Genomic DNA, 26,134 nt, shown 5'->3' with positions numbered 1-26,134 from the left:
CCGGAGACCTGTGATGTGTCAAATCAGCAAGCTAGGCCTCACAAAGGCCTGGGTCTTGATCTCAGCCCAATGAGGCAGAGGTGGTGAGCCCGTAACCCTCTCAGGGTATGTCTATGAAGCTGGGAGGTGTAATTCCCAGTGTGGGTAGACATACATTTGCTAGCTCTGCTTTAGCTAGTGCCTAGCTAAAACTGTATGTTCATGATGGCACGGGTGAAAGCTCAGACTAGTTGCCCACAGACATACCCAGAGGGGCCAGGTGGGATTGTACTCAGACAGCTGGACTGAGCCACTGGCAATGCTGCTGTGGGCTGCGGCCACGCTGCTATTTTTAGGCATTAGTTTGAGCAGAACATCTACCTGAGCTGGGAATTGCACCTCCAAGTTGCTGGGTAGATGTACCCTTGGAGGTCTATGCCTTCACTGCAGAACAGCTAGCTAGAGGTGCTGAACCCAGGAGCTTAGAAAGACTGTTGTCCTGACATCACGAGGCTTTGTGAATTCCGTCAACACCTTGGTGGCTTTCATAACCTCTCTCTCCACAACACCAAAATACAAGGGCTACAAACGAGGGATATATTGATGAATTTATAATGTATGTGCGGCAGAGTGGGATAGGTAAGTATCAAATTATGGCCTCCATTTTGTACTGTGTTGAACAGAAGCCTAAACATGCCCAAAGACAACCTATTGTACTGTTTCCACACAGCTGCCCTGCCATGCCCGGGAAAGCGGATACCTCAATGAAGCACTGTCATAAATATAAAGGGAAGGGTAAACATCTTTAAAATCCCTCCTGGCCAGAGGAAAAACCCTTTCACCTGTAAAGGGTTAAGAAGCTAGGATAACCTCGCTGGCACCTGATCAAAATGACCAATGAGGAGACAAGATACTTTCAAAGCTGGGGGGGGGGACGGGGGACAAAGGATCTGGGTCTGTCTGGGTGATGCTTTTGCTGGGGACAGAACAGGAATGGAGTCTTAGAATTTAGTAAGTAATCTAGCTAGATATGTGTTAGATTATGATTTCTTTAAATGACTGAGAAAATAAGATGTACTGAATTGAATGGATATTCCTGTCTTTGTGTCTTTTTGTAACTTAAGGTTTTGCCTAGAGGGATTCTCTATGTTTTGAATCTAATTACTCTGTAAGGTATTTACCATCCTGATTTTTACAGAGGTGATTCTTTTTACTTTTTCTTCTATTAAAATTCTTCTTGTAAGAAACTGAATGCTTTTTTTCATTGTTCTTAAGATCCAAGGGTTTGGGTCTGTGGTCACCTATGCAAATTGGTGAGGATTTTTATCAAACCTTCCCCAGGAAGGGGGGTGCAAGGTTTTGGTGAGGATTTTGGGGGGAAAGATGTTTCCAAATGACTCTTTCCCAATAATAAACCCGGTTAGACGTTTGGTGGTGGCAGCGAAAGTCCAAGGGCAAAGGTAAAATAGTTTGTACTTTGGGGAAGTTTTAACCTAAGCTGGTAAAAGTAAGCTTAGGAGGTTTTCATGCAGGTCCCTTCATCTGTACCCTAGAGTTCAGAGTGGGGAAGGAACCTTGACAAGCACTATCACTGAGAGTCACCTGGTGCTATTGACTTTGAATGACTCTCAACTCCTGGCCAACCCCCATGGCATAAGGTCTTTTTCTACACAGCTGAGTCAAGCATGATTGTGGGGGAGACTAGAGCTTTGCACTGGAACACTTGGCAGAGATACAGGATATCTCGACATTGCACGCTCAGGCTGGACTCTGATGCAGTTTGAGCCCAACTCCCCGCTTCCATCCACTCATAAATCAGTCTGACACAGATCAGCATGCATGCAGGACCTGGGTCCTAGGACCCTGTTAGGAGGGTGGATCCAAGTCCCGCTGAGACACTGGTCCAGCCCTGTCATTTTGCAGTTCAGGCTGCAGATGCAAGTCGGAAGGTCTGCGGAGTGCATTAAGGACTTGATAGCATAGCTGTGAGACCTGGGTCCAGCAATTGTAAACCCAGGCTTACAATGCAGTATGGATGCCTAAGCACAGGCTCGGAAACACGAAGTCCACAAGCCCGGGTCTCACAGACCTGGGTTTACAATGAAGTGTAGACATACGCCCGGAGGTCGACTTAAGAGGGGGTGCAGCTCTGTGGAGGAGCCAATCATTGCCACATGTAAGAAGGACTGGGGAGGGCAGGAGGAACCCTGCCCAGCCTGAAACATAGACAACACATGGAATCACAGAAGGGGTGAGATCAGATGAGGGAAGGATGTGTCTTAGGACTTTTGTTAGTTTCAAAGATCTCGATCTGTTGGGTGCTTTAAGAGTAAAATCACTGTGGTTAAGAAATTCCTTTGCTGTATTCCTTGCTTTCCTGCCACATTGTCCCTGAAGGGTTTAAACTAGAAGCCCAAACCCTGGGTGGAATGCTGGGGGAGCATGTATCCGTGATTGGGGAGCTTGGAAAGTCTTGAATGCTGGATTCAGGGTAGCTGGATGGCAGCACCTCCCTGTCCCAAGGAAGAGTATCAGGCAAGAGGTCTGAGCCCAGGAATGTGTCCTAAGAGACAGTGACTAGACTCTCTGCCCAGACCAGGTTGGCTTGGAAGCACAAGTCCACTGTCAACAAACTGGTGACTGCATGGAGTGGGCCAGGTTGTAACAGTACATTTACATTAGCCCTCAAAAGGTACTGGGCATGGGAAAAGGAAAAAAGAACTAGCAGACTATGTCCCAAATACTGGCAAAAGGAGCATGCAGTTTAAGAGGTTTCATTATCAGCCACTATCAATGACTTCCTGTGGGTAGGGTGACCTTTGCTCATTCGTAGAAAGGCTTCTAATTGGTCTCTGAACTAATTATGTTTCATGATGTGTCATGCATAGTGAATTAAGCAAGGGTTATGATATAAATGAATCAGGTTTGTTATCAGCACCCATCACTGATGCAGTTTATTGCTCATTCCCATAAAGGCTGTTTGCAAACTCACCTGTACATGGTACTGCGATGTCTCATGCATAATTACATTGGAGTTGGAGTATTTCTTCCTTTGTTCTGAAAAAAGAAGAAAACAAGCCTTGCATTTAATGTTCACTTATCAGTGAAATAAAAAGAAAAGGAGTACTTGTGGCACCTTAGAGACTAACAAATTTATTAGAGCATAAGCTTTCGTGAGCTACAGCTCACTTCATCGGATGCGTCCGATGAAGTGAGCTGTAGCTCACGAAAGCTTATGCTCTAATACATTTGTTAGTCTCTAAGGTGCCACAAGTACTCCTTTTCTTTTTGCGAATACAGACTAACACGGCTGCTACTCTGAAACTTATCAGTGAAATAGGATCCGAGGACCATAGCTCACATGACTGGCTTTACTGCCTTTCTCACTCCCTCTGAATGTGTTGGATTAATCAAATCCGTTGGAAACAGCGCATGTGTAGAAAAATATATTAACCTTTATTACAAAGACTCGCAAACAACACGTCTGGATTTTCATATTACCGGTAACTTGATTTCTGGAAGCCAGGGGAATTTCTGGAAGCTTGTTTGTCAAAGAAATGAAACTCAAAAAGCCAGATAAACTATGAGGTTATCAGAAGAGAGAGAGAGTGAGGTATGGCTCCCCTGCCTGAGAAACCTGGCTCAGGGCCACAAAGCAAAATTTCTCTGAAAGGGAAATTATGAACACCCATCACCCTGCACAAAAGCTCTACATTAAAACTGGGCAAAATGTCTTGACAAAACTTTTTTTTTTTAAATGCAGATTCAGGTCAAATTTACCAAATTGTTTCTGCCCAAATTAAAAAAACAAGCAAACGGAGGAAAAAATCAATTTTTTTCTTTTGATATTTTCAAAAACATCAATAATACTTTCAATAAAATTTTGGAAAACTGAAAATAGCATTTTTTTAAAAAACTCTGAAAAGTGTACTGGGAGGGGATTTGCAAAAAAAAAAATTGAAATGTCAATTTTTTGAGCAGCATTAATCATCACTTTTAGGGATTAACCTTGAGAGCTACAATAGTTACATCAAAAAGTCTTGATGCCTGACGATGCTCACATCCTCTCAATGCAATCTCGTAGTGTATAAAGGAGTGGGTTTATTTCTCTCCCTCCACCCCATCAGACTAAATTGGTGTGCTTCAGATCCTTTAAGCTACTCTGACAGACAGTGTGTGTGCATGGGTTTCATCTCCCACACTTCCATTCCTAGCAGCCGTTTTTCCCGATTGTATAATCGCAAGCATTGTGGTCTACAGGAAAGAGCATAGCTCTAGGAGTTGAGAGATCTTGACTTCGAATCCTGGCTCTGCCACTGCTTGCTGTACGGCCATGGGTGAGTCACTTTACCTCTTAGTCTCAGTTTTCCCCATCTGTGAAATGGGGATATCACTACTTATGCACCACATAGAGCTGTTTTGAAGGTTAATTATTTCGTATCTGTCCCTTGCTTTAAATATGTCCAGAAGTATATGAATGCTAAAATCACTACTTTCTAGAGCTTACCTTCCTGCTGCTGCTGTTTATTTAGTGTCACAAGGGTGCATGGGGCTTTACAAATCTAAAAAAACCCGCAAGCTCCCCACCCTGAGGAACTCGTTATCCAAGAATCCTATCCAGCTCCTACTAAAGTCAACAGTAAAACTCCTATTGTCTTCAATGGGAACGGAATCAGACCATAAACTAAGGCTATGGCTACACTACAGCGCTTACAGTGGGGCAGCTGCACCAATGCAGCTGCGCTGCTTGTGTAGACGCTCTAAGCTGATGGGAGAGAGTTCTCCCATCAATTACTCCAGTCCCAGTGCGCGGCATTGCGCTGTCCACCCCATGCTTAGTTAACGTACGTCTCTCGGGGAGTGGTTTATTCACACCCCTGCGGACATTTATACCAGGGGTCAGCAACCTTTTAGAAGTGGTGTGTTGAGTCTTCATTTATTCACTTTAATTTAAGGTTTCGCCTGCCAGTAATACATTTTAACGTTTTTTAGAAGGTCTCTCTCTATAAGTCTATATATTATATAATTAAACTATTGTCATATGTAAAGTAAACAAGGTTTTCAACATATTTAAGAAGCTTCATTTAAAATTAAATTAAAATGCTGATCTTATGCCACTGGCCCGCTCAGCCCGGGGTTCCATTCACTAGGCCAGCAGCAGGCTGAGCAGGGCCTGCGGCCAGGACCCTGGCTGGCAAGGGGCTGGCAGCCAGAACCCCAGACTGGCAGTGGACTGAGCGGCTCAGCCCGCTGCCAGTCTGGGGTTCCATCCGCTGGCTCCTGCCAGCCAGGGTCCCAGATGCCGGCCCCTCTCAGCCCGCTGCCGGTCTGGGATCCCGGCCCTGCCCACATAGAGTGGGTACCTATCTTCTCCCTGGTTCTAGCCCATTCTCTTCCTCTCTGCACTGAGCTGAGGGTGGGAGTGCACTGAGCACAGGGCTGGGGGTGAAGGAGCAGGCTAGGGGTTAGAGTGCAGGGTCTGGCCAGGAGCTAGAATGAGGGAGGGGGCTCAGGGTTGGGGCAGGAGGTTTGGGTGTGGAGTTCTTACCTGGGCAGCTCCCATTTGATGTGAGGGGTGCAGGTGGGAATGTGGTGGGGGGATGCAGGAGCTCCTGTTTGGTGCTCAGGATGGGGGTGGGAATGTGGGGGGGTGCAAGAGTCAGGACAGGGGGCTGTGGTATGTGAGGAGGGTGTAGGAGTCAGGGCAGGGGGCATGTGAGGGGGGTGCAGGAGTCAGGGCATGGGTGTAGGGGGGCTGGGTATGTGTGGGGGGTGCTGGAGTCAGGGCTGGGATCGTGGGGGGTGCAGGGGTCAGGGCAGGGAGCTGGGGTGTGTGTGTAGGGGGTACAGGGGTTAGGGCTGGGGGTGTGGGCTAGGGTCGTGGGGGTGCTCCCAGAGTGGCTCACAGCAGGGGGCTGGAGGGGATATGCCCTGATTCCACCCCACTTCCCCAAGACCCCGTCCCCACCTCTTCTCCGCCTCCCCCCCAGAGCAGTGAGTGCGCTGCAGCTCCGCTTCTCCCCCTCCAGCGCAAGGGCCATCAGCTGATCAGGTGGCAGGGAGGGAGAGGAGGAGGGGCAGGAACCCAGCGCACTGGGGGAAGAGGCGGGGGAGGGGGGACCTTGCCTGCCCTGCAGCAGAAGCCAGCAGGACCAAGCTTCTTCACCCTGCCCCTGAGTGGGGGTGGGGGGAGGGCGGAGAAGAGCGGGCCGGGGAAGGCAGGATTTTTAATGGCATGCTGCTGCCTGCCGGGGTCCCGGCCTGGGTTTGGCAGTGGGCTGAGCGGGGCCGGCGGCTGGGACCCGGCAGACAGCAGCATGCCATTAAAAATCGGCTCGCCTGCCATCTTTGGCACGCGTGCCATAGGTTGCCAACCCCTGATTTAAACCGATGTAAGCTGTGGTGTGTATGTAGCCTAAAAGATAATAGAATGGTGAGTATCAAATGTAGAGAAAGAAGGAGGGGATGGGATAGGGAGAGGGATGCCCAGACAAGGGGAAGGGGAGAATCATGTGCAGAACATCTGGCTTGCTTTCACACGACAAGAATTGTTGCTTCATATGTTTATTAATAGACACGCATGCACATATCTTATATGATCAGGTGCGGCAGTGACTATAAGGAACACCCAGGCAGAGATTAGCAGTGGAAAGCAGGCAGGGTGTTTGGAGGAAGCACTGAAAAGAGGAGAGGGAGAGAACTTGGTGCCCAGGAGTAAGAAGGCGGCTCCAAGAATGGGCAGGAAATGGCCCAGCCACAGGAGTGGGAGGAGACAGCAAGGTATAGTGGTATGAGCAATGCATTGAGTGACAAGACAGAGGAGGAAATGAGAGCTGAGAGGCAGGCAAGAGCAGAACTCTGCAGAACCCTGAAGAAAGGAGAAGGAATCTGAATATGATGCAAAAGGAGGCAGAAGGATGATGCAGAGATTTGAAGAGGGACATGGGCAACAGGCTGGGGGAGGCTGTGCATCTCCAAACAGCCAGGTGTGGCCCCCCCACCTCCTTACCCACACTCCCTGCGTGCGGCTCCAGTCCTCCATCCCCCAGTGCTCTGGCTGGGGAGGCAGGGGCCACACACCACCCACTCTCCTGCTCTCTGAGGTTGGGGGAGCTGCAGCCGCATGCCACCTGTGCTCCCGGCACTCCTTTGGGGGTGAGGGGTTAGCCTGGGCCGGGACTGGGCCAGTGGCCATGGTGGTGTGGGGGCTCTGGGCTCCAGGAGGCAGAAGGGGTGGGGCCTCGAGTAGAAGGGGCAGGGCTCGGGGCTAGCCTCCCCCAGCTGGCAGTTCAGATGCTGCCCATGAGGAGGGGGTTAGACAGAAAGTCCAGCAGGAGAAGATAAATTGGAATGGACACAGGTGAAAATATAGGACAAAGGTCCACTGGTCAAAGCAATTCATGTCCAAAGCTACTAATGAGGAATCATGTCAGTGTGGACATGAGCTAATCTTGCCCTTCCCTTTCTGAAGACTGAGAGAAGTGCCAAGCAATGCTCTCAAACCCCATCAGCCTGGGAAACCCCAATCCCATGGCATCTCCCAATTCATGTGGTTGTATGCTACAGTATCTACCAAGTTAGCAGGCCAATCACTTCTTAGATGTTTTCAAACTATGTCAATAGTTGAGTGCTAGCAAGAAAGTGATTCATCAGGTTCTTCAGGCTATCCTTGTTCTTCATCCATACATTACTCACAAAGAGCAAGAAACAGAGTTCCAGCAAACAACCCACAAGGGGAGAAGCAATTCTTATTTTAATGCTAAGTGGGGTACAAGTGCTGGTCCAAGAGGTGAATATAGCTGGACCGCTTGGTAATAGCAACCATACAGTAATTAAATTTAACATCCTTGTGGTGGGGAAGATACCAAAGAAGCCCATGACACTAGCATTTAACTTCAAAAAGGGGAACCACACAAAAATGAGGAAGCTAGTTAAACAGAAATTAAAAGGAACAGTCACAAGAGTGAAATGCCTGTAAGCTGCATGGACACTTTTTAAAAACACCACAAAGGAGGTTCAAATTAAATCTATATTCCAAATAAAGCAAATTGATAAATTAAACAGTAATAAGTTACCGGACCAGACGGTATAGACCCAAGAGTTCTAAAGGAATTTAAATATGAAATTGCAGAACTATGAACTGTGATATGTAACTTAACACTTAAATCAGTTTCTGTACCAGATGAGTGGAGGACAGCTAATGTGATGCCAATTTTTAAAAAAGGCTCCAGAGGCAATCTTGGAAATTACAGGCTGGTAAACCTAATTTCAGTACCAGGCAAATTGGCTGACACTATAAGAAAGAATAGAATTCTCAGACACATAGGTGAACGTGATATGTTGGGGAAGAGTCAACACAGCTTTTGTAAATGGAAATCATGCCTTTCCTATTAGAATTCTTTGAGGAGCTCAACAAACATGTGGAGAAGGGTGATCCAGTGTATATAGTGTACTTGGACTTTCAGAAAGCTTTTGACAAGGTCATTCACATAAGACTGTTAAGCAAATTTGGAATCATAAAATAAGAGGGAAGATACTCTCGTGAATCAATAATTGGCTAAAAGACAGGAAACAAAGGGGAGGAGTAAATGGTCAGTTTTCACTGTGGAGAGACATAAATAGCAGGGTCCCCTGACAATCAGTACTTGGACCATGCTGTTCAACATATTCATAAATGATCTGGGAAAAGGGGTAACGAGTGAGATGAAAAAATTTGCAGATGATGCAAAATTACTCAAGATTGTAACTCTTTGCTTTGGACTTAACTAAGGGATCTCAAAAAACTGGGCGACTGGACAATAAAATGGCAGGTGAAATTCAGTGTTGATAAATGCAAAGTTATGCACATTGGAAAACATAATCCCAACTATATATTCAAAATGATGGGGTCTAAATGAGCTGCTACCACTCAAGAAAGAGATCTTGGAATCATTGTGGATAGTTCTCTGAAAATATTGGCTCAATGTGCAGTGGCAGTCAAAAAAATCTAGCATAATATTAGAAACCATTAGGAAAAGGAAAGATAATAAGACAGAAAATAGCATAATGCCATTATATAAAATTCATGGTATGCCCGCACTTTGAATACTGTGTGCAGATGTGGTCGCCCCATCTCAAAAAAGATCTATTAGAATTGGAAAAGGTACAGAGAAAGGCAACAGAAATTATTAGGGGGATGGAACAGCTTCCATATGAGGAAAGTTAAAAAGACTGGGACCGTTCAGCATGGAAAAAAGACGACTCGGGGGGGGATATGACCAAGGTCTGTAAAATCATGAATGGAGTGGAGGAAGTGAATAAGAAACTGTTATTTACTCTTTCACATAACTCAAGAACCAGAGGTCCCCAATGAAAATTAATAGGCAGCAGGTTTAAAAGAAACATAAGGAAGTATTACTTCACACAATGCACTGTTAACCTGTGGGACTCATTGCCAGGAGATGTTGTGAAGGCCAAAAGTATAAATGGGTTAAAAAAAGACTGAGATATGTTCCTGGAGGGCAGGTCAATCAATGACTATTAGCCAAGATGGTCAGGGATGTAACCCCAAGCTCTGGGTGTCCTTAAACCTCTGGCTGCCAGATGATGGGAGTGGACGACAGGGGATGGATCACTCAATAATTTCCCTGTTCTGTGCCAACTGCCAGTGTAACAAACAGCAAAGGCACAGTCTGGGCCTTTGTCTCAGCCCTACAATACCTGGGTGTGGTGTCCTCCTTTCCACGAAAGCCTCCTTTCCCTCTCTCTCTCCCAAGCAGTCACTCTGCAAAGGGAGGGGAAGCTGCTGGTCTGGACTTTCAATGACCAGGTGGTGCCCTGGTACCTCGCCTCGTGAGTTTATATGTTAAAATCTGTTGTTGGGATTTCTGCTGTACCTGGGACCTTGGTACCCAAGTGCCATGACTTTCAGAAATAGGACTTGTGTCCTTCCACATCTGTGCATGTGCTACCAGCCCTGTGGCCAGAGGCACCTATGTGCTCAGGGGTATATTACCTCTGACTGTTTGCTTGTACCTAATACACAAGTGGAGCTGACCAATGCCACCACCTGCAGGCCTCTCTTACTGCCAGTCCAAATCACTCCTATGCTGTGATAGGCAGCTGCAGACTTAGCTGCCAGGGCTGGTTCAGCAAACAGAGTATGGGTCTCTCTTACTGCATTGTGTATCTCCCCTTTTCTCCTGGACTACTAAACTGTGTCCTATGTTATCACAATACACTCTACTCCATCTCAGTGGTGTCTGAGCGATATTATTGGTCAAGCACCAACAGTGTATGCTAATTTGTGGAAGACACTAAATGAAGTGTCCCTGCCCTAAAGGGCCAGCAGGTAGAGCTAGTCCAAAAGATTTTTGATGGAACAATTTTTCATTGGAAAATGCAGTTTTGTCAAAATCTAAATGTTTTGTGGGAACATGGCAATTCTCAGGAAATTTTCGATGGGGACAAAGTCTAAATGAATCATTGACTTTCTCATTTCAATAGTGTAAACATTTTGTTTTGATTAACATTTTAGTTCATTTCAGTCTGACTATTAGAATTACAATTATATTTATATACTCCAATATGTAATATTTCATATTGCAGAAATAAAACAATTTGCTGGTTCCAAATAAAATTTTAGGGGGGAATGCTTGTTCCGATGGAAATTTTGACTCTTTGTGCTGATTTGGAATGAACAGGTATCTTGGAATTTCCCGCAAAAAGGAAATTCTGTTTTCTGACCAGCTCTACTTACAGGTCAAATATGAGTTTCCAATCCACAAAAAGTACTGATGAAAAATGACCATGATTTATCAGTAAGAACCTAATCCAATCTAATCTAGTGCACTACTCTGTCTAGGCACCCTGTATGAAGAATCTTGTGGTTTTAACCATTTGAAAATATTAGTCAACGTCTATCCTGTGCCACTGTGTTCCCTCCCCCATATGACCTTGGGCCCTCATGAGTGGGAGACAAGCAAAAGACAACTCAGGAACTTGGTAATGGGCAGTGGAGAAATCTGTGTTCATATGTTTGTTGTTTCTAAATTCAGATAATGAGGCTATTGATGTCTTAGCACTATTCATCTTTGGGAAGCTGGGATTTGCAAATGAAAAGGCAGTGGGAAAGCTGGTAAAAGTACAGACTTCACAACAAGCTTCTGGAACGAGAGCAAGGGTAGTCTTGTGGCACTAAATAGCATGCAGGAGACCTGGGTTCAATCCCCTACTTTTGTCAGAGGATTGACTCTGGGCAAGTCATTTAGTGTATCTATTCCTCCATTCCTATCTGTAGCAGAAGGTTAACACTTCTATCTCCCACCATGTCCTGTCTATTAAGACCAGTCTGCATGAGAAAGCTACACCAGTTTTTAAACCACTTTAGTTATATCCTTGTGAAAGGCTGTGTGGACCCTCTTATTTCAGTTTATTTTGGTTTAGCGTAAGGCAGTTATCAGATGGGTTAAGTAACCAAAATAAGCCACACTTAAACCAAAATAAATGTCCACGTGGGAGCTTAAAAACAGTTTCAAGTTAAAGCAGTGTTAACTTTCGCATGCAGACAAGACCTTAGATTGTAAGCATTTCAGGACAGTCACTTATTATGCGTTAGGCACTGCACTGTACAAACACAAGGAGACCTCAGATCTCAGCTGGAGCTTCGAACAACAAAATTCAGGGCTTAGATGGTGCAGGTCAAACCTGAGCTTTCAACTCCATTTTTGTTCTTTGTCTCCCCTCTAGTTTTAGTTGGGGATTGGTCTTGCTTTGAGCAGGGGGTTGGACTAGATGACCTCCTGAGGTCCCTTCCAACCCTGATATTCTATATTCTATGATTCTCTTGTGTAAACCTTTTCCCTAATTCACCTCAAAAAATTTTTTTTCTCCAGCCTGCCAGGCAGAACTGAGCTCATGCTGTTTGAGAATGGCCAGCAGGTGGCTCTCTACAGCAACATTAGCTTCACCCACACTGCCTTCTCTAGGCGCTAACCGCATCAACTCTGCTGAGGCTGGCACTCTCAGCTCACCGTGGGGTGAGGGATTGAAGACCCCTTCTTGCCATCATGCTGAAGGATTTAGCGAGCTTTGCATCGCTGCTTAGCCAGGGTGGATTGGTAGTCTAATCTGGTTCCCTATAGTCCATCCCACAAAGCTGAGTTGGCAGTTAACCACCATTCCTCACTAGATCTTGGTTGGGCTGGTTGTCAGGGAACCACAGCCTGCAACTGATGTCTCTGGTTGCTTGGCCAGAGGAAGAACATTTTTAGTCTTTATTAACAACAAAGCTAACTGGTGGTGCTGGGACATCGTAAACATCCCAAGGAAGGAACATGGAGGTGGAAATAGAACAAGATGTATCATCTTTCAATCATACCCTTGTGTGGGTTGGTGGAAGCTGATTTTTAATGACTTTTTTTATTTTGAGTCTGGGAGGAGACCCATAAACCTACATTACACATGTTCCCATGTGCTTTGTCTGTGGAGCTACTTAACAGAGCAACAGCAGCTCCTAGTAGTCCCTAACTGGTAGGTGTACACAATATAAGCGTTTATTATGGACGCACTGGCAAAAGCATAAACAAGTAAGACTATAAACTTCAGACTCGGTATGTTTTTATAATGTTAGATCTGTGCCAGAGGTTTATGGGAGGAAGGATGTTTTTGTGATTAAGGTGCTGATTAAGGAGAGCTGGGTTCAATTCCCAGCTCTGACATTCAATATGACCTTGGATAAAACAGTTAATCTCTCTGTGTCCCTGTTCCCCATTTCAGTGTCCTACATCTATAGAAACTTTCTGTTTCTATTCTCTCTTCATTTTAATCACAATCTGCCCCTGCTTGGATGGAAAGGCACTCAAGTGTTTGTGCACAAAGTTACCGGGCTGTGGGATTAATGTCTAATCTGAATAAGACTTTTCCATAGTGGCAGTTGTATAATTCATCATTTCTGACCTAAATAATTTCACTAATAAAAATGAGAACACCAAGTCTGTGTGGGATAAAGATCAATTTGGATCTTGGGACATTGGGTGCCTTCCTTTTAAAGTGAATTTACTACTGGTGAAACAGGCCAAATTGTCAGGTCTGGAAACTAAAACTTTTCAACATTGGAACAGGTTTATCTGAAATTTCCTGCTGTCTGTAAAGGTGCTTGCTGAACTAGATAAGGGCCTAGCAACGGAATAGCAGGGGGTGCTACATAAGAGGACTGAGGTGCATTGACAGAGCTGTGGTAGGGCAAGTTTAGAACAGGGTGGGCTGTTGTAGCTCAGGGAGGAGGTGCATGGGCAGAGCTGTGTGGGAAAGCTTGTACAGTGTCTGTCTTCACTATGCATGGTTCTACATACTACCAGCTCTCCTTGTGCAAGTACGCTTATCCTCTCTTCCCTTTTATTTTCTCATAGTTGTTCATTATTTAGCAGGGACCCCAAAACCCATTTCCAAGGACAATGGTTGATCTCTGCTCTTTCATGTGCCATGTAATATGAGCTGTTCAATATGAGAGAACTCCATGTTTCAAAAACTAAACTAAGTCTTTATTAAGGGGACTATTTACAGAGTTGTCATAACTGCAGCTAGCTTTCCAGCCATGTGCACACAGACTGGCTTCTTGGTGCCTCCTTCAAATTCTTCCCTCCTGCAACCTGTGCTCCTCCTCCAAGTTCCATGCAGGTTGCTACACCTGCCCTAGAGAGAGGAGTACTTGGAACTCATCATTTAGAACTTAAGGAGCTATGGAATCCCAAGTCTCTGAAGGGTTTGCTGTATTTGGGAAGTGGGGATCAATTATCTCACCCTCCCAAAACAAAATTTTGAAATATTTTGAGAAATCTGTAGAATTTCCTGAAAAGTTCTAGGGCTGTGGTGAAACCTCAAATTTTTCTATGTTCTCCCTTTCCTTCACCTACACCATCTGATTACTATACATATAGATTTCAGAGTAGTAGCTATGTTAGTCTGTATCCGCAAAAAGAAAAGGAGTACTTGTGGCACCTTAGAGACTAACAAATTTATTTGAGCATAAGCTTTTGTGAGCTGTAGCTCACGAAAGCTTATACATATAGAGATGCACCTAAAGCCTGCTGCAATCAGTGGCTGAGCTTTCCATTGACTTCAGCTGGCTTTGCATCAGGTCCTATGCCCTGATCAGGTCAGACGTGCTGCTCTAGGACTAGCTCCACCTCTCTGCCGGCATCTCCAGCAGGGATGGATTGCTGACGAGGCTCATCTCTCATTGGAGAGGCTTTTCTTTGTAAATACAAAGCTGTCACTTTGATAATTTATGCAGTTGCTGAATAACTCCAGGGGACCTGTTCTGCTGTCTAAACAGTGCTGCATCTCCACTGCTCTGCTCACAATACCAAGTAGCTGCAAAAATTAAAGTAAAAGTAAAACCAAAACTTTCTAGCTCCTTTTGTTGATTTTCCAGGGCGGTATGTTTGTGTTACCTTTAAGGTCCATAGAACAAGGACAACCTGGCGTTGTAACCGTGAGATGCTGTCCTTAGATGTCATTCAAATGAGGATCTTCTAAAACCAACACTTTGGCCTTTGAAGTGAGCTGTAGCTCACGAAAGCCTATGCTCAAATAAATTTGTTAATCTCTAAGGTGCCACAAGTACTCCTTTTCTTTTTGCGAATACAGACTAACATGGCTGCTACTCTGAAACTTTGGCCTTTGGCAGCTGCTCAGTGGGTGGATTGTGGTGTGTGTTGTATGTACGTTTGTCTGGCTCTTTAACTTAGGTTTCTGTTTACTTCTCTTCCGGGATCCCTTTCCATCTTTCTGTTGATCCTGCCCAACCCCTCCCAACCTCAAAGCATAACTAATCTGCCTGAAAACAGACACACTTAATGAAGAGGATGCCGATATGTTTAGTACTGGAGAATTGCAAAGTCCCATTTGGGCATTCTTGAGTGCTTCACTTCTGTTTAATCACAGACAGAAGATTCTAAGCAGCAAGACAGCAGCAGACTATAGTAGCCTCACCATTACAGGCCCTTTCTACATAGGAAAGGTGCATCAGTTTAATATGGGAATAGGGGGGTTAAACCAATATAGTTAATCTGATGCAAACCCCTGTGTGGATACTCTGATTTTGGTTTAGCATAAACTTGTTCTCAGTCATCTTATGCTGAGCCAAAATAAGCATCTCTTAAACCAAAATAGTGTCCACACAGAGACTTATACTGGTTTAACTATGATGGTTTAAATTCACACTTTTAGGTTAAACCAGTATAACAGACAAGGATTTGAAGCCAGCAACTTTCTTATTAGTGTCTCCCAAGCTGCTGTTTGACACAGCTCCATCCTCAACTTTATTTTATACAGGGGAAAGCTGGACTATCAGTAACATTAGCTAATTTATCTGTGTCCTTCTGGTTTATCAGACACCTCTAATAACAGAATCCTTTGTCTTCCTCCAGCACCTTCCATTGGAGAAGCTCAAAATACTTCACAAACATTATCCAGTCCTTACAATGTCTCTAGGAGGTGAAGTAGTTACATTTTCCCCATCTGATAGGCTGGGGAAAAGTAATGGATATGTAAGTGGCTTTCCCAAAGTTATATGGTAACTCACTGTCACAGTCTGGATCGGACTCTAAGATTATGTCTTTGCTGCAGAGATAACCTGGGTTCTTACTCCTGTGTTGCCCCAACCCCCTCCCATCCACAAACAAAATAATCTCACTGGATTTAATGGTGCTTTCAGCCCTTGCTAGCTGGCCTGGCTGGGGCTATGAAATAGAGCCACTATCACTTGGTCTTGTAACCCGCCTACTTTGCAATGATAACATAGGCTGAAGCTCTCGAGTACTGATGCCCTTCCCACAATGCTCTCAGTGTGCCCAGAAGGACAGACAAGTTCTTCCACAATTCAGAGCAGTTCATGGTACTGCAGTGCTAAGAACCATAGGCTGTGCCCCCAAACGCCCTAGCAATGCATACAGGTGACTGCAGCACCAGTGAGGACACAGTGACTGAGGTAGGGCTTTGCAATGTGGCTGCTCACCCCACAGGTGCTAGTCACCTGGGTTCTGATCACCAGAGTTATCTCTGCAGTGAAGGCGTACCCTAAAACTGCTGGCTTCCAGACTGTTGCTTTTACCCTTGCTCTCTATCTGCTAGGGCAATGGTGGACTCATGGCATTGCAACCAACCCATGTGCAATACTCAAAAATTATTCCTTTCAGTGCTGAAGTAAAGTATTGTGCAATATCTAACCAATAGCTTGATGGCCAATAGCTTTGCTTTAAATTGCCGTTTGGGATGCTTTGGTTGCACACATGGTCTGTTGTTTCCTGAAACACTCTAGCTTACACGTGCTGCAGAGACAGTACAACCCAGAGGAAGGAATTCTTTACATTACTGGTACCCTCTTACTGACTGGACAGAGGTGCATCGATTGGCTCCAAAGAAGTTCTCCTGTATTCTTTGACTTGAAAGATTATAGCTCTGATACCCTATAGGGGGTGTGAAGTGTTAGTGTGGCGAAAGGAGAAGGAAAGTCTCAGGGCTATGGCAAACCCCACACGGGAAAGGAGCATGTTGATAAAAGCTGGCAGTTCATAATCTGTGATCCACTCAGCATAAACCTGCAGTAACCACTGCTCTGTTTTTTCCCTTCTCTCTCTTGCTCATGGCAACAAACTGGCAGCATGCCCCGACATTTTTAGTCAGGCATGCAGTTCAACATTTGCATGGAAAATGGCATCCTCTGTGCGGCGTGACCTGGCATATATGGTGTGTGCAAGGTCACACTGTGCAGAGAATGCCATTTTGTACAACAAAATATATTCCTTGCATGTTGGAGCTTAACCAAATCATCCTTCAGGCACATCCTTCAGGCACAGTTGCACACTCAGCCGATGCCACTGTAACACACACAAAGCCAGAGAGAGACAGTAAAACAACTGAGTTGGTGTAAATCCAGAGTAACTTCATTGAAGTCAGTGAAATTGCTTCGGCTTTACATCACTGTGAGAGCAGAATTTGATCCATCCTCTTTTATTGGATGACTCCTGCCGTTCATAGCAGGTACAGCGTCTAGACAAAATGCAGGAGAGGAAGGATGGCCGCGTGGTTAAGGCACTGGTCTGGGTTCAATTCCCAGCTCAGACACAGTGTTACTGTATAGCCTGGGGCAAGTCACTGAAGCCTCCTGGGCATCTGTGGGGATAATTAGACTTCCATTCCCCCACCTTTTGTCTTCTTACTCTTTAAGTTCTTTCAGGCAGGGATCTCTCTTCCAATGTGTACGTACAGCACCTAGCGCAACAGGATCCTGATCGCACTTGGAGTCTCTAGGTGCTATCGTAATAGGAATAATTATTAATCAGGCATAGACTGGGTGTGTCCCTACAACCTCATTGATTCCAAAAGAATGTTAATGGATGATGACAACACAGTGGAGGCTGTAAGAAATCATAATAGCAAAAAAGATTGCTATTTATTTTAACTTGCTCTGCCTTTTCTGAACAGTACCACTTTGGGCTTCTACAGCATTCATGCTGGTATGCCACTGACTCTATTTCCCCTCTGCCTCCTGATATGGGGCATATATTTTGTAGCCCTCGGAAGAGTAAGGAATTTCAGAAGCCAGAGAACAGCCTGCTATCGACAGGATCCAAAGAGATGAGCGGTTCCCAGATATCATCTCCTTCCATTCCATTTGCATTTGTGCCATTGCTATAAACAGAAACTTAATGGCAAAGTGGCTGTACACAAGGGGCCACACTCAGTCTTGGTGCCGGTTACATTTGTCCCCAGTCACACCTGAGATGAATGCACCCCACGCTCTCTATCCCCCACCTCCGAATCTGGTTAATTTGAATATTCCATCACAAAGGAGGCTCCTTGTCTCTTCTCTCACATTGGATTTTGCTGCTACTAGCAGAAGGCATTGAGGAGGAGAGGGAATAATACGGGGCAGTCACAGATGCAGAAACATAGAGGACTGACTATTGTATCAACTAAAAGAAAAGGAGTACTTGTGGCACCTTAGAGACTAACAAATTTATTTGAGCATAAGCTTTCGTGAGCTACAGCTCACTTCATCGGATGAAGTGAGCTGTAGCTCACGAAAGCTTATACGCAAATAAATTTGTTAGTCTCTAAGGTGCCACAAGTACTCCTTTTCTTTTTGCGAATACAGACTAACACGGCTGCTACTCTGAAACTTGTATCAACTAAGTGACACCTGCAATGCAACCTAACCAGTAATCATATTTACCTTGCTCCTTTCATCCTGCAGCACTTTGCAAACTAGGTACTCAAAGAACCACTAATAGGCAGCCACCTCTAAGGCAGGGGATAGTGATGGAAATTTTAGCCACAGATACAGAGCAAATCCCTGTAAGGTTTTGAAGCCCGCTTGATGAGCAGCTTCTCATGCTGATTGCAGAGGCCTTCCCAGTGACCAGAAAATGGTCCCTGCAGAGCTTCTGAGCTCAGCCGACACAGTAGGAACCAATGAGTTCCACACCTATCCTTAAGGAGTTTAGAAATATCCTAGGGACTTGAGGCTATGGCAGAGCTGCTGAGCTCTGTGTCTGTCCCTGCGCTACTTCTAAACTCTGGAGAGACATGTGCAGAGCTGAGAAGTTCTGCTGAGGATAACCAGGAACTCAGTGCCATGGACTTCAGAGAGAGCCCCAGCATTCTAATCTGGCAGTGATTCACACTCCCTTCGCACAGGTGTAAATGATGATACAAGGCAGTGGAAGGCCAGGTTCAGAGTGCTCACCTTGGGCAACAGGCTGTGACTTTAGTATTAGGGACAGGGAGCAGGGCAGCTTCTCCAGGCTATCTGAACGACACTCACTCGCTGTGGGGACAGAATAGGCAGCTGTACTGCCAACCCCACAAAGGCCAAAGTCAGGAGTCAGACCCCTGAGACAGGCTTAACAATCACGAGATTTTTAACAAGCGTGAAGTTTGGGTTTCTTGTATTTGCCTTCTACTTTTTGAGCATGGACTCTCCCAAGCTCTCCCCCCATATTTTTGTTTTAAGTGAAAGCTGCAATTCTCCCATGACTCCTGGAGCTGGGCCTTTAAGGAAAAACATACCGAGACTTGTGATTAAAACCATGGAAAATAGCAGCATGAGGGTGGGAATGACCTCTGAGCTCCTCTGTATTCTGGGGTCTGCTAGAAGCCTGCCTAGCCTCCATCATAAATCAGGCAACTTTTGGAAGCAGTCTTTTGGAACGTGCAGTTTTGAGACTTTACTAGCGTACACACTTTGTGGTAACATGAGCGTTTAGCATGGCTCTTAGCATTTGTGCCAAAACAACAGGTCGGGGCAGAGTCTTTCCAAGGAGGCTCATAGAGACGAAGCAAGACAACAAATGCCTCTGCATAATATTAAAACTACCATGGAGCTGGATTTGCAGAGCTGGATTGTTAAAGATACTGATGACATTGAATCTACTGCTAGTAATTGATTACTGGGTCAGAAAAGCAATCCAGTTATATATCACTAAATAGTGCTGCCTCACACATATAACAGGTTAGTGGTTATTCCTAGGCCAGGTTTATGAGACAAATTTCTGTCAGCCTAGCTCCAGGAGTGTGAAAGTGACGTAGCTATGCCAAAAGAAGTTCCTAGTGTAGACACAGTATATGAGCAAAACTGCACTTTTGCTGGTATAGCTTATTTGCTCAGGAGGGATAGAATAAGCACTACTGGCAAAAGCTGAGTCCACACTAGGAGTGCTTTGGTAGACTGGTATAGCTATACCAGCAAAGCCTTCCAAGTGTAGATGTAACACACAGGAACAGGACACAGTATGTGTGGCTGTACTGCATGCTGTGACATCATCAGTGCTCACCCATGTGACAAATGAAATCTGGGATTGCTCAAACATGTAATGAAAAGTAAATTCATGGTTGGTACCATTTTTAAGCAGGTCCACTTACATTTTATCAAGCTACCTTTTAAAGGAGAAAGACAGAAAGAAAAATATTCCCTACAATGCTTTGCACCTTCTTGGAAGAAGCTCTGCAGCACCTTTTAAACCCATCAACTCACATCTTTGCTTAGGGCACCAATACATCTTGAGCTGGCCCTAACAATTCTATGTGAGAGATTATATGTCTCTGCTGTGGCCATGCTGGGGATCTGTGCCTGGTGAAACTATCACTTTTAGTTGGTAATGAAAGGCCTGTGCCGAAATCCAATGGAAATCAATGGGAATACTCCCGTTGACTGCAGTGGGTTTTGTATGATGCCCAAAGGTATGAAAGTTCTATAACGATAATGGGGTCTGTATTATAGACAGCATGTCAGTTAGCTGTTAGTTGGAGTTGCATAACTAAATTCCTGTTCCTCATGCTTCCTGTTTATCACCAAAGCAATTCCAAGGGCTCATATTCCTTTTTTATTAGGTGCAGATATAACCCACTCTATGAGAGCAAAGAAAAACACAGCCAACCTCCTGATTGTGCAAGGGCTTCGTGCAATCAATAACACTGAATGTCTGCCTCTAACTTGTCACAGCATGCAAGTCTGGAAGGCAGTATTTACAGTAGCACCCCATGCTGTGGCCTGGGGACAAGAAACCAAGTGGGGGAAAATAGAGAATAATCAACTAGAAACTAGAGAATAATCAACCCAGTGGAAAAAAGCATCCTTGGTCATGTAAGCTTAGATACAGAGACAGTCGCTTGTCTTATAAGTAGAGCTTAATGAAAAATGCCAGTGGTTTTTTTTTTGCAAGAAAATTCAAAATATTATTTTTTCTATATTTCCCACGAACATTTTTCAGGGATTATAGGGGGAAATGAAACAGAAATATTTTTTATTTTGAAAACCATTTTCAGTATAATTTTGGGGGTAAAAATTTTCAAAAACTGAAAGTTTTTTACCCAAAACCAAAAATTTTAATTGAAAAATTGTTTTTTGTTTTTAACAGCAACATAACAGAAGGAATTTTTTTTACCAAAATGGATATTTTCCCAAAACTTTTCATTCCAGTAAAAAAGTCAGTGTTTGTTTTTTAAAAGTTACAATGAGAAAAAAATCTTGATTGTAAGATTATAAAACCTTGGAAAGAAATCCTGTCTACTCCCCTTTGAACTGTGCAGAAGAGAAGCCTGGGGATGAAGGCTGGGTGTTGCAAGAGTCAAAACTACTCCACAGGTCCACCTCACCAATCATCATCACCTGAATTTCTGTTGTCACAGTGGTCCCTTGGGGACCACTGCCAGCTGATGTGGGGCTTCTCTAGCCTGTGTCAGGGCAATCATCAGGGCAAATCTGGGCAAAGAATTAGGGAGCTCCCCAACCTGTTGTGCTGAGCAGATCTCGGCCACAGCAGCAAGTCTGACCTAATATCATCCAACTGTGGCTTCAAGATGAAACAATAGGATGGATGGACTGGCTTGAAAAAAATCAGAGCTAGAGTAATACTTTCTGGGGTTCACATCAGCTTGGATAGCTGTCCCACCACAACCACCAGCCTTTAGAGGTCTCAGCAGATCTCAGGAGCATCTCCAGAGAGACAAGCAGCAATGGGCTGTGGAACATGGCTGAATGCACACAGGTTGAAGAAAGCAGACAGGCAGAGGCCAAGAGAGAGGGGGTTAGAACCCAGACCCCTGTATCCCCCTAAGTAGTATTAACAGCAGGCCAGCTTCTGCCCTTGTCTACACCAGCAACTCAGTGCGATTTGGGTGTGTGTAACCAAAGGCAGAATTTGGATTGTAGGGAAGTGAACAGCATTGTATTTGGCTAGAGACATTAGGCTCTCTAGGGAGGGCGTACAGAACCAGAAAACTACCCATGTCCATCCTAAAAAGGGAGCACATTGGTGAGGGACATGAGGGAGCAACAGGGACCTGTTTGCAACTGGGGAAGCTAGAGAAAGGTATCGGGGGCGGGGTGGCAGGGAAGAGAAGGGAGAAGGCTGGGAAGCACAGAAAGCTCTTTTATGTTCTAGACCAGTGGTTGTCAAACTTTTGTACTGGTGACCCCTTTCACAAAGCAAGCATCTGTGTGTGACCCCGCTTATAAATTAAAAAATACTTTAAAACATATTTAACACCATTATAAATGCTGGAGGCAAAGCGAGGTTGGGGGTGGAGGATGGCAGCTCACAACCCCCCACGTAAGAACCTCGTGGCCCCTTGAGGGGTCCCAACCCCCAATTTGAGAACCCCTATCCTAGACTGTGTGGTGCTCTCCCTATTAATGTATGGAGAACATGGGCCAAACAAATACACACTTTGCTTCTACCTAGCAGCACAGAAACCAGAGTCTGCTCCTGTCTGCAGCAGGCAGCTCTCTGCTTTGTTTAACATTCAGGCCTAGTTGACCCCGGGGGGGAGGGGGGGAGCTAAGTTGACCTAAGTTACATAACTTCAGCTTCGAAAATAGCGTTGCTGAAGTCGACGTACTTAGAGCTACTCACCACGGTGTCTTCGCTGCGGTAGGTCGACTGCTGCTGCTCCCCCGTCGACTCTACCTGCGCCTCTCGCTCCGGTGGAGTACCGCAGTCGACCGGAGACGGGGACCCCCGCTGGACTGATCGCTCCGGAGGTAAGTGTAGACAGACCTTTCAGAGCCCTGCATTGCTGTCTGAATTCTCCCGCCATTTCCCACAACCTTACTTCACAACAGCAGTTACTCTGCTGCTTCCCACAGTGAGATCTCTGGGACAGAGGCTGTTTTCTTGTTCCCTGTCTGTCCCTAGCATAGTGGGGGCCTCACCCTCGGTTGGGGCCCCTAGAGATGCTACTATCATACCAATAATGGGGCAGCAGGGTGATGACCATGGATTTGGCTGCATTCAGATACTTATCCAAGCCTGCTGGAGCTGAACTGAATACAGACCCTGCCCAAAGGATGCTGCCCTCTTCTTCCAAAAAGCTCCATTTTCAGATGGCACAGGGAAAAAGAAAAGGGTGAGTGGGGCTTTAAGAAGAAAGGTTGCCAGTAAGAGGAGAGCTGCACTGCAGTGGGGAAAAGCGAGGGGTAACGTGAAGCTGGGATCTGTGGTAGGAAAGGAACGCGAAGAGAGACACTGCAGTGGCCCAGCTGGAGATGTTGATCTGAACAATGTGGTCATTCAAAGCCAGTGGGGAAAGAAGGAATTAGTGTGCCTCAGGTATTCCAGTGGCACAGCTCCATGAAACCAGATCAGCTCCACCACCAACTTCCACAGGGGCATAAACACACAACAACCAGGCGCTGGGAAAGTTTAAGTGGCACAGCTTCAAAAGGCTGTCCTCTTGATTAGTATTTACACACAGTAGAGCAGTGGTGGGCAACCTGTGGCCTCAGCCTACCATCCCCAAATGAAATGAGAGTGCCATTGTGACAGGCACTGCACAAATACAGTATAGAGAAAAGGAGTACTTGTGGCACCTTAGAGACTAACAAATTTATTAGAGCATAAGCTTTCGTGAGCTATAGCTCACTTCATCGGATGCACTGCATCCGATGAAGTGAGCTGTAGCTCACGAAAGCTTATGCTCTAATAAATTTGTTAGTCTCTATGGTGCCACAAGTACTCCTTTTCTTTTTGCGAATACAGACTAACACGGCTATGAAACCTGACAGTATAGAGACAATCCCTGCCCCGAAGCTGTTTGCAGTCTAAATAGGAGGGCGGGTGGGAGGGAAGCACAAAGGACAGGGCGGGAGGGAAATGCAAAGAGCTGAAGTGACTTGGCCAAGCAATCAAGGGCTCTGAATGCTGATCAGAGCAGAGAGATGCCTGCTGCAGATAGGAGCAGACTCTGTACTGCCAAGTGGATGCAAACAGATTGGTAAAATGCATCCCAGGTCTCCTGGTTCCCAGACCAGTGCACTAGCCATTGGACCCCTGATCAGAGCTGGAGGTAGAAATTGCATGGCCAGCAGGTGGGAGAATGCTGCATTAATCCTGATGAGTACAGTGTTCTTCCTGCTGAGTATTGTTCTTAATGGGCTAGGCAGAAATTGTCATAGCGAGACTAAAATATTCAGACCCATAAAGGTGAACATGAACAGCATCTTATTGGCTAGAGATGTTAGGCACTGGGGTGGGGAGGGGCACATATGGAGCCAGAAAACTACCCATGTCAACCATAACGATAAGGTAGGGAACCACTGGAGACAATGTTGTTACTTTCATTGTGCCCTGTGCCCAAGGGTCTCAAAGCACGTCCCAGACATTAAGGGCCAGATTTAGCCACAGCCCTGCACTGGGGGCAGTGTGGAGTGGCTCTGCCCCAGTGGGAGAGTCAGGACATCAAGTGAGACGTGTAAGCCCCATGGCCCTGCCCCCTCCCAGCCTCCCGTGGGTTGACTGGCACCCCAGGGGTCACATTCAGGAAGCAGTCCCTGTGCTCATTCTGGCCACACTCGGGGATGAATATTTACAACACCTTGTAATATAACTTAGTGATGGTATTACATATGAGAAAATCCTGGCTCACAATTGGCCGAGAAAAGTCATGTGAAGACAGTCAGTTCCTGTTGGGTAATAATACTGACCAATCACATTACATACACATAAAGAATGTCTGCTGATAAGCTGCAATGGAAGCCGAGGACAGCAATTCTTCCCCGCTGTGGAAGTGACAATTATTTTTTTCTGGACCTCTGATATCACTCCTTTAAAATGATCATTTCCATGGAGAGCCTCTCCTGGCAGTCTGTGCAGTCACTCTAGCCTGAATTGCAGCCCAGTTCTTTTAATGATGATGACTGCAGTATGCAGCAGTGTGTATTCTGACTTTTTATTCATAGAAATTCCACCCCTTCCACCCCCAGTCAAGTTAATGAATTGTGACAGTCAACTCTATGGATGTCAATATTTTCTTATAGCCTTTTCTGTGGATGGGGAAACAGGCACAAAGAAAGGTTAAGTGACTTGCCCAAGTCCAGTGACAGAAAGGGAAACTGAATCCTGGAATCTTGACCTAGGTGCTGGAACTAGAGGTGCTGCCACACCCCTGTCTTGAAGTGGTTTTCATTATATAACCGGTTTACAGTTTGGTTCAATGGCTCTCCCCCACTATACACATTGTACCCTGAGTCTTGATTCCCTTTCCAGTGCTCTACCCACTAGACATGCTGCTGAACAGGAAGTGCACAAATCCTCTCATAAGTGTATGATCACAAAGAGGCATGTTTTTCTTTCTTCCTCATATCTATTGGAAGCAAACTTAAGCATGCACTTCACTGACACCTCCCCACCCATCACCATTCAGGGCAAATAACCATGAAAGAACGGGCCTGAGGAGATAAATGAGCTGGAGTGAGAAATTAGGTTAAGTCTCCAAGGCTCTTAATAGCCAGTGTACTTTTATGAGTGCTGTGTTCATTTTGTGGGATGGGGAGAGATTTCTTGCTAATGTGAATAGCTGTAACTTATTGAAGTCTGCTCTTTGGTGGTCTCTGGGACAGAGTTCTGCTTTCGTCCCCAAAATTGGGAGTCAAATTAAGGCCCTGATTCAGAAAAGCATTCCAATTCAACACAAGGCTTAAGTGTGTGGTTTACTTTTAAACATGAGCTTAAGTTCAAGTAGTGCATGTGTCGGTTATGTCCTGAACTGGGATGGCCTTACGCTTGTGCTAAGGTGTTTCCCTGAATCATGGCCTAAATCGACTAAACAAAATTGTTGCTTGAGCTCTGTTATTGAATCAATTCTCTTTGAATAGTTTTACATTGCAGACATTAGCTACACATGTTAAACCAGTGTGAAAGATATAGAATTTTTTGGGGGGGAGAGGAAATATTTCATGTGCGCAGTTACAGTGTATCCATTTATCTTCATGTGAATGTCACATGTAGCTCAGCTGGAATAATTAACAAGCCCATGGTTCTATACAGGAGATTACCAGGATTATTATGCTGAATAATCACCCTTGTTGTTGTCCAGCATGCTAATGAATCAATAACTAAGGGCTATTTTCTACCCAGCTCTATGAAAAAGAGTCTCAAAGCAATTTTTAGAGCTTTGTGTTTTTGGAGCCAGATCTTTGGCTGGTGTGAATGCACGAAACACCACTGATGTCAGTGGATCTGTGACAATTTATACCAGCTTAGGGATCACCTTGGCCCTTTATTTTATTTATGCTGCTGTTTATTAGCCCCTGCTAAAAGTTAGAAAACGACATTTCTTTTATGGCCTGTTTGTTCAGTTCCACCAGTTGAACACTGATTCTCGTCCCCACGCC

General features: G+C 45.2%; 1 protein-coding gene across 4 annotated transcripts in view; it reads right to left on the bottom strand.

Annotated features, from left to right (window-relative positions):
- EPS8L2 (EPS8 like 2) overlaps window positions 1-26,134 on the bottom strand; it is a 114,081-nt gene that overhangs the window by 45,561 nt on the left and 42,386 nt on the right. For all 4 annotated transcript variants that reach the window (XM_038407470.2, XM_038407468.2, XM_038407471.2 and 1 more), the window contains exon 4: window positions 2,972-3,036. In XM_038407470.2, coding sequence (XP_038263398.1) covers window positions 2,972-3,036 — 65 coding nt within the window. The remainder of the gene's footprint in view (window positions 1-2,971; window positions 3,037-26,134) is intronic.

This window comes from Dermochelys coriacea, chromosome 6 (assembly GCF_009764565.3).
Source record: "Dermochelys coriacea isolate rDerCor1 chromosome 6, rDerCor1.pri.v4, whole genome shotgun sequence".
Classification (NCBI taxonomy): Eukaryota; Metazoa; Chordata; order Testudines; family Dermochelyidae; genus Dermochelys; species Dermochelys coriacea.
The sequence above is the reverse complement of the archived record's forward strand: the minus strand, read 5'-3'. Positions and strand labels throughout refer to the sequence as shown.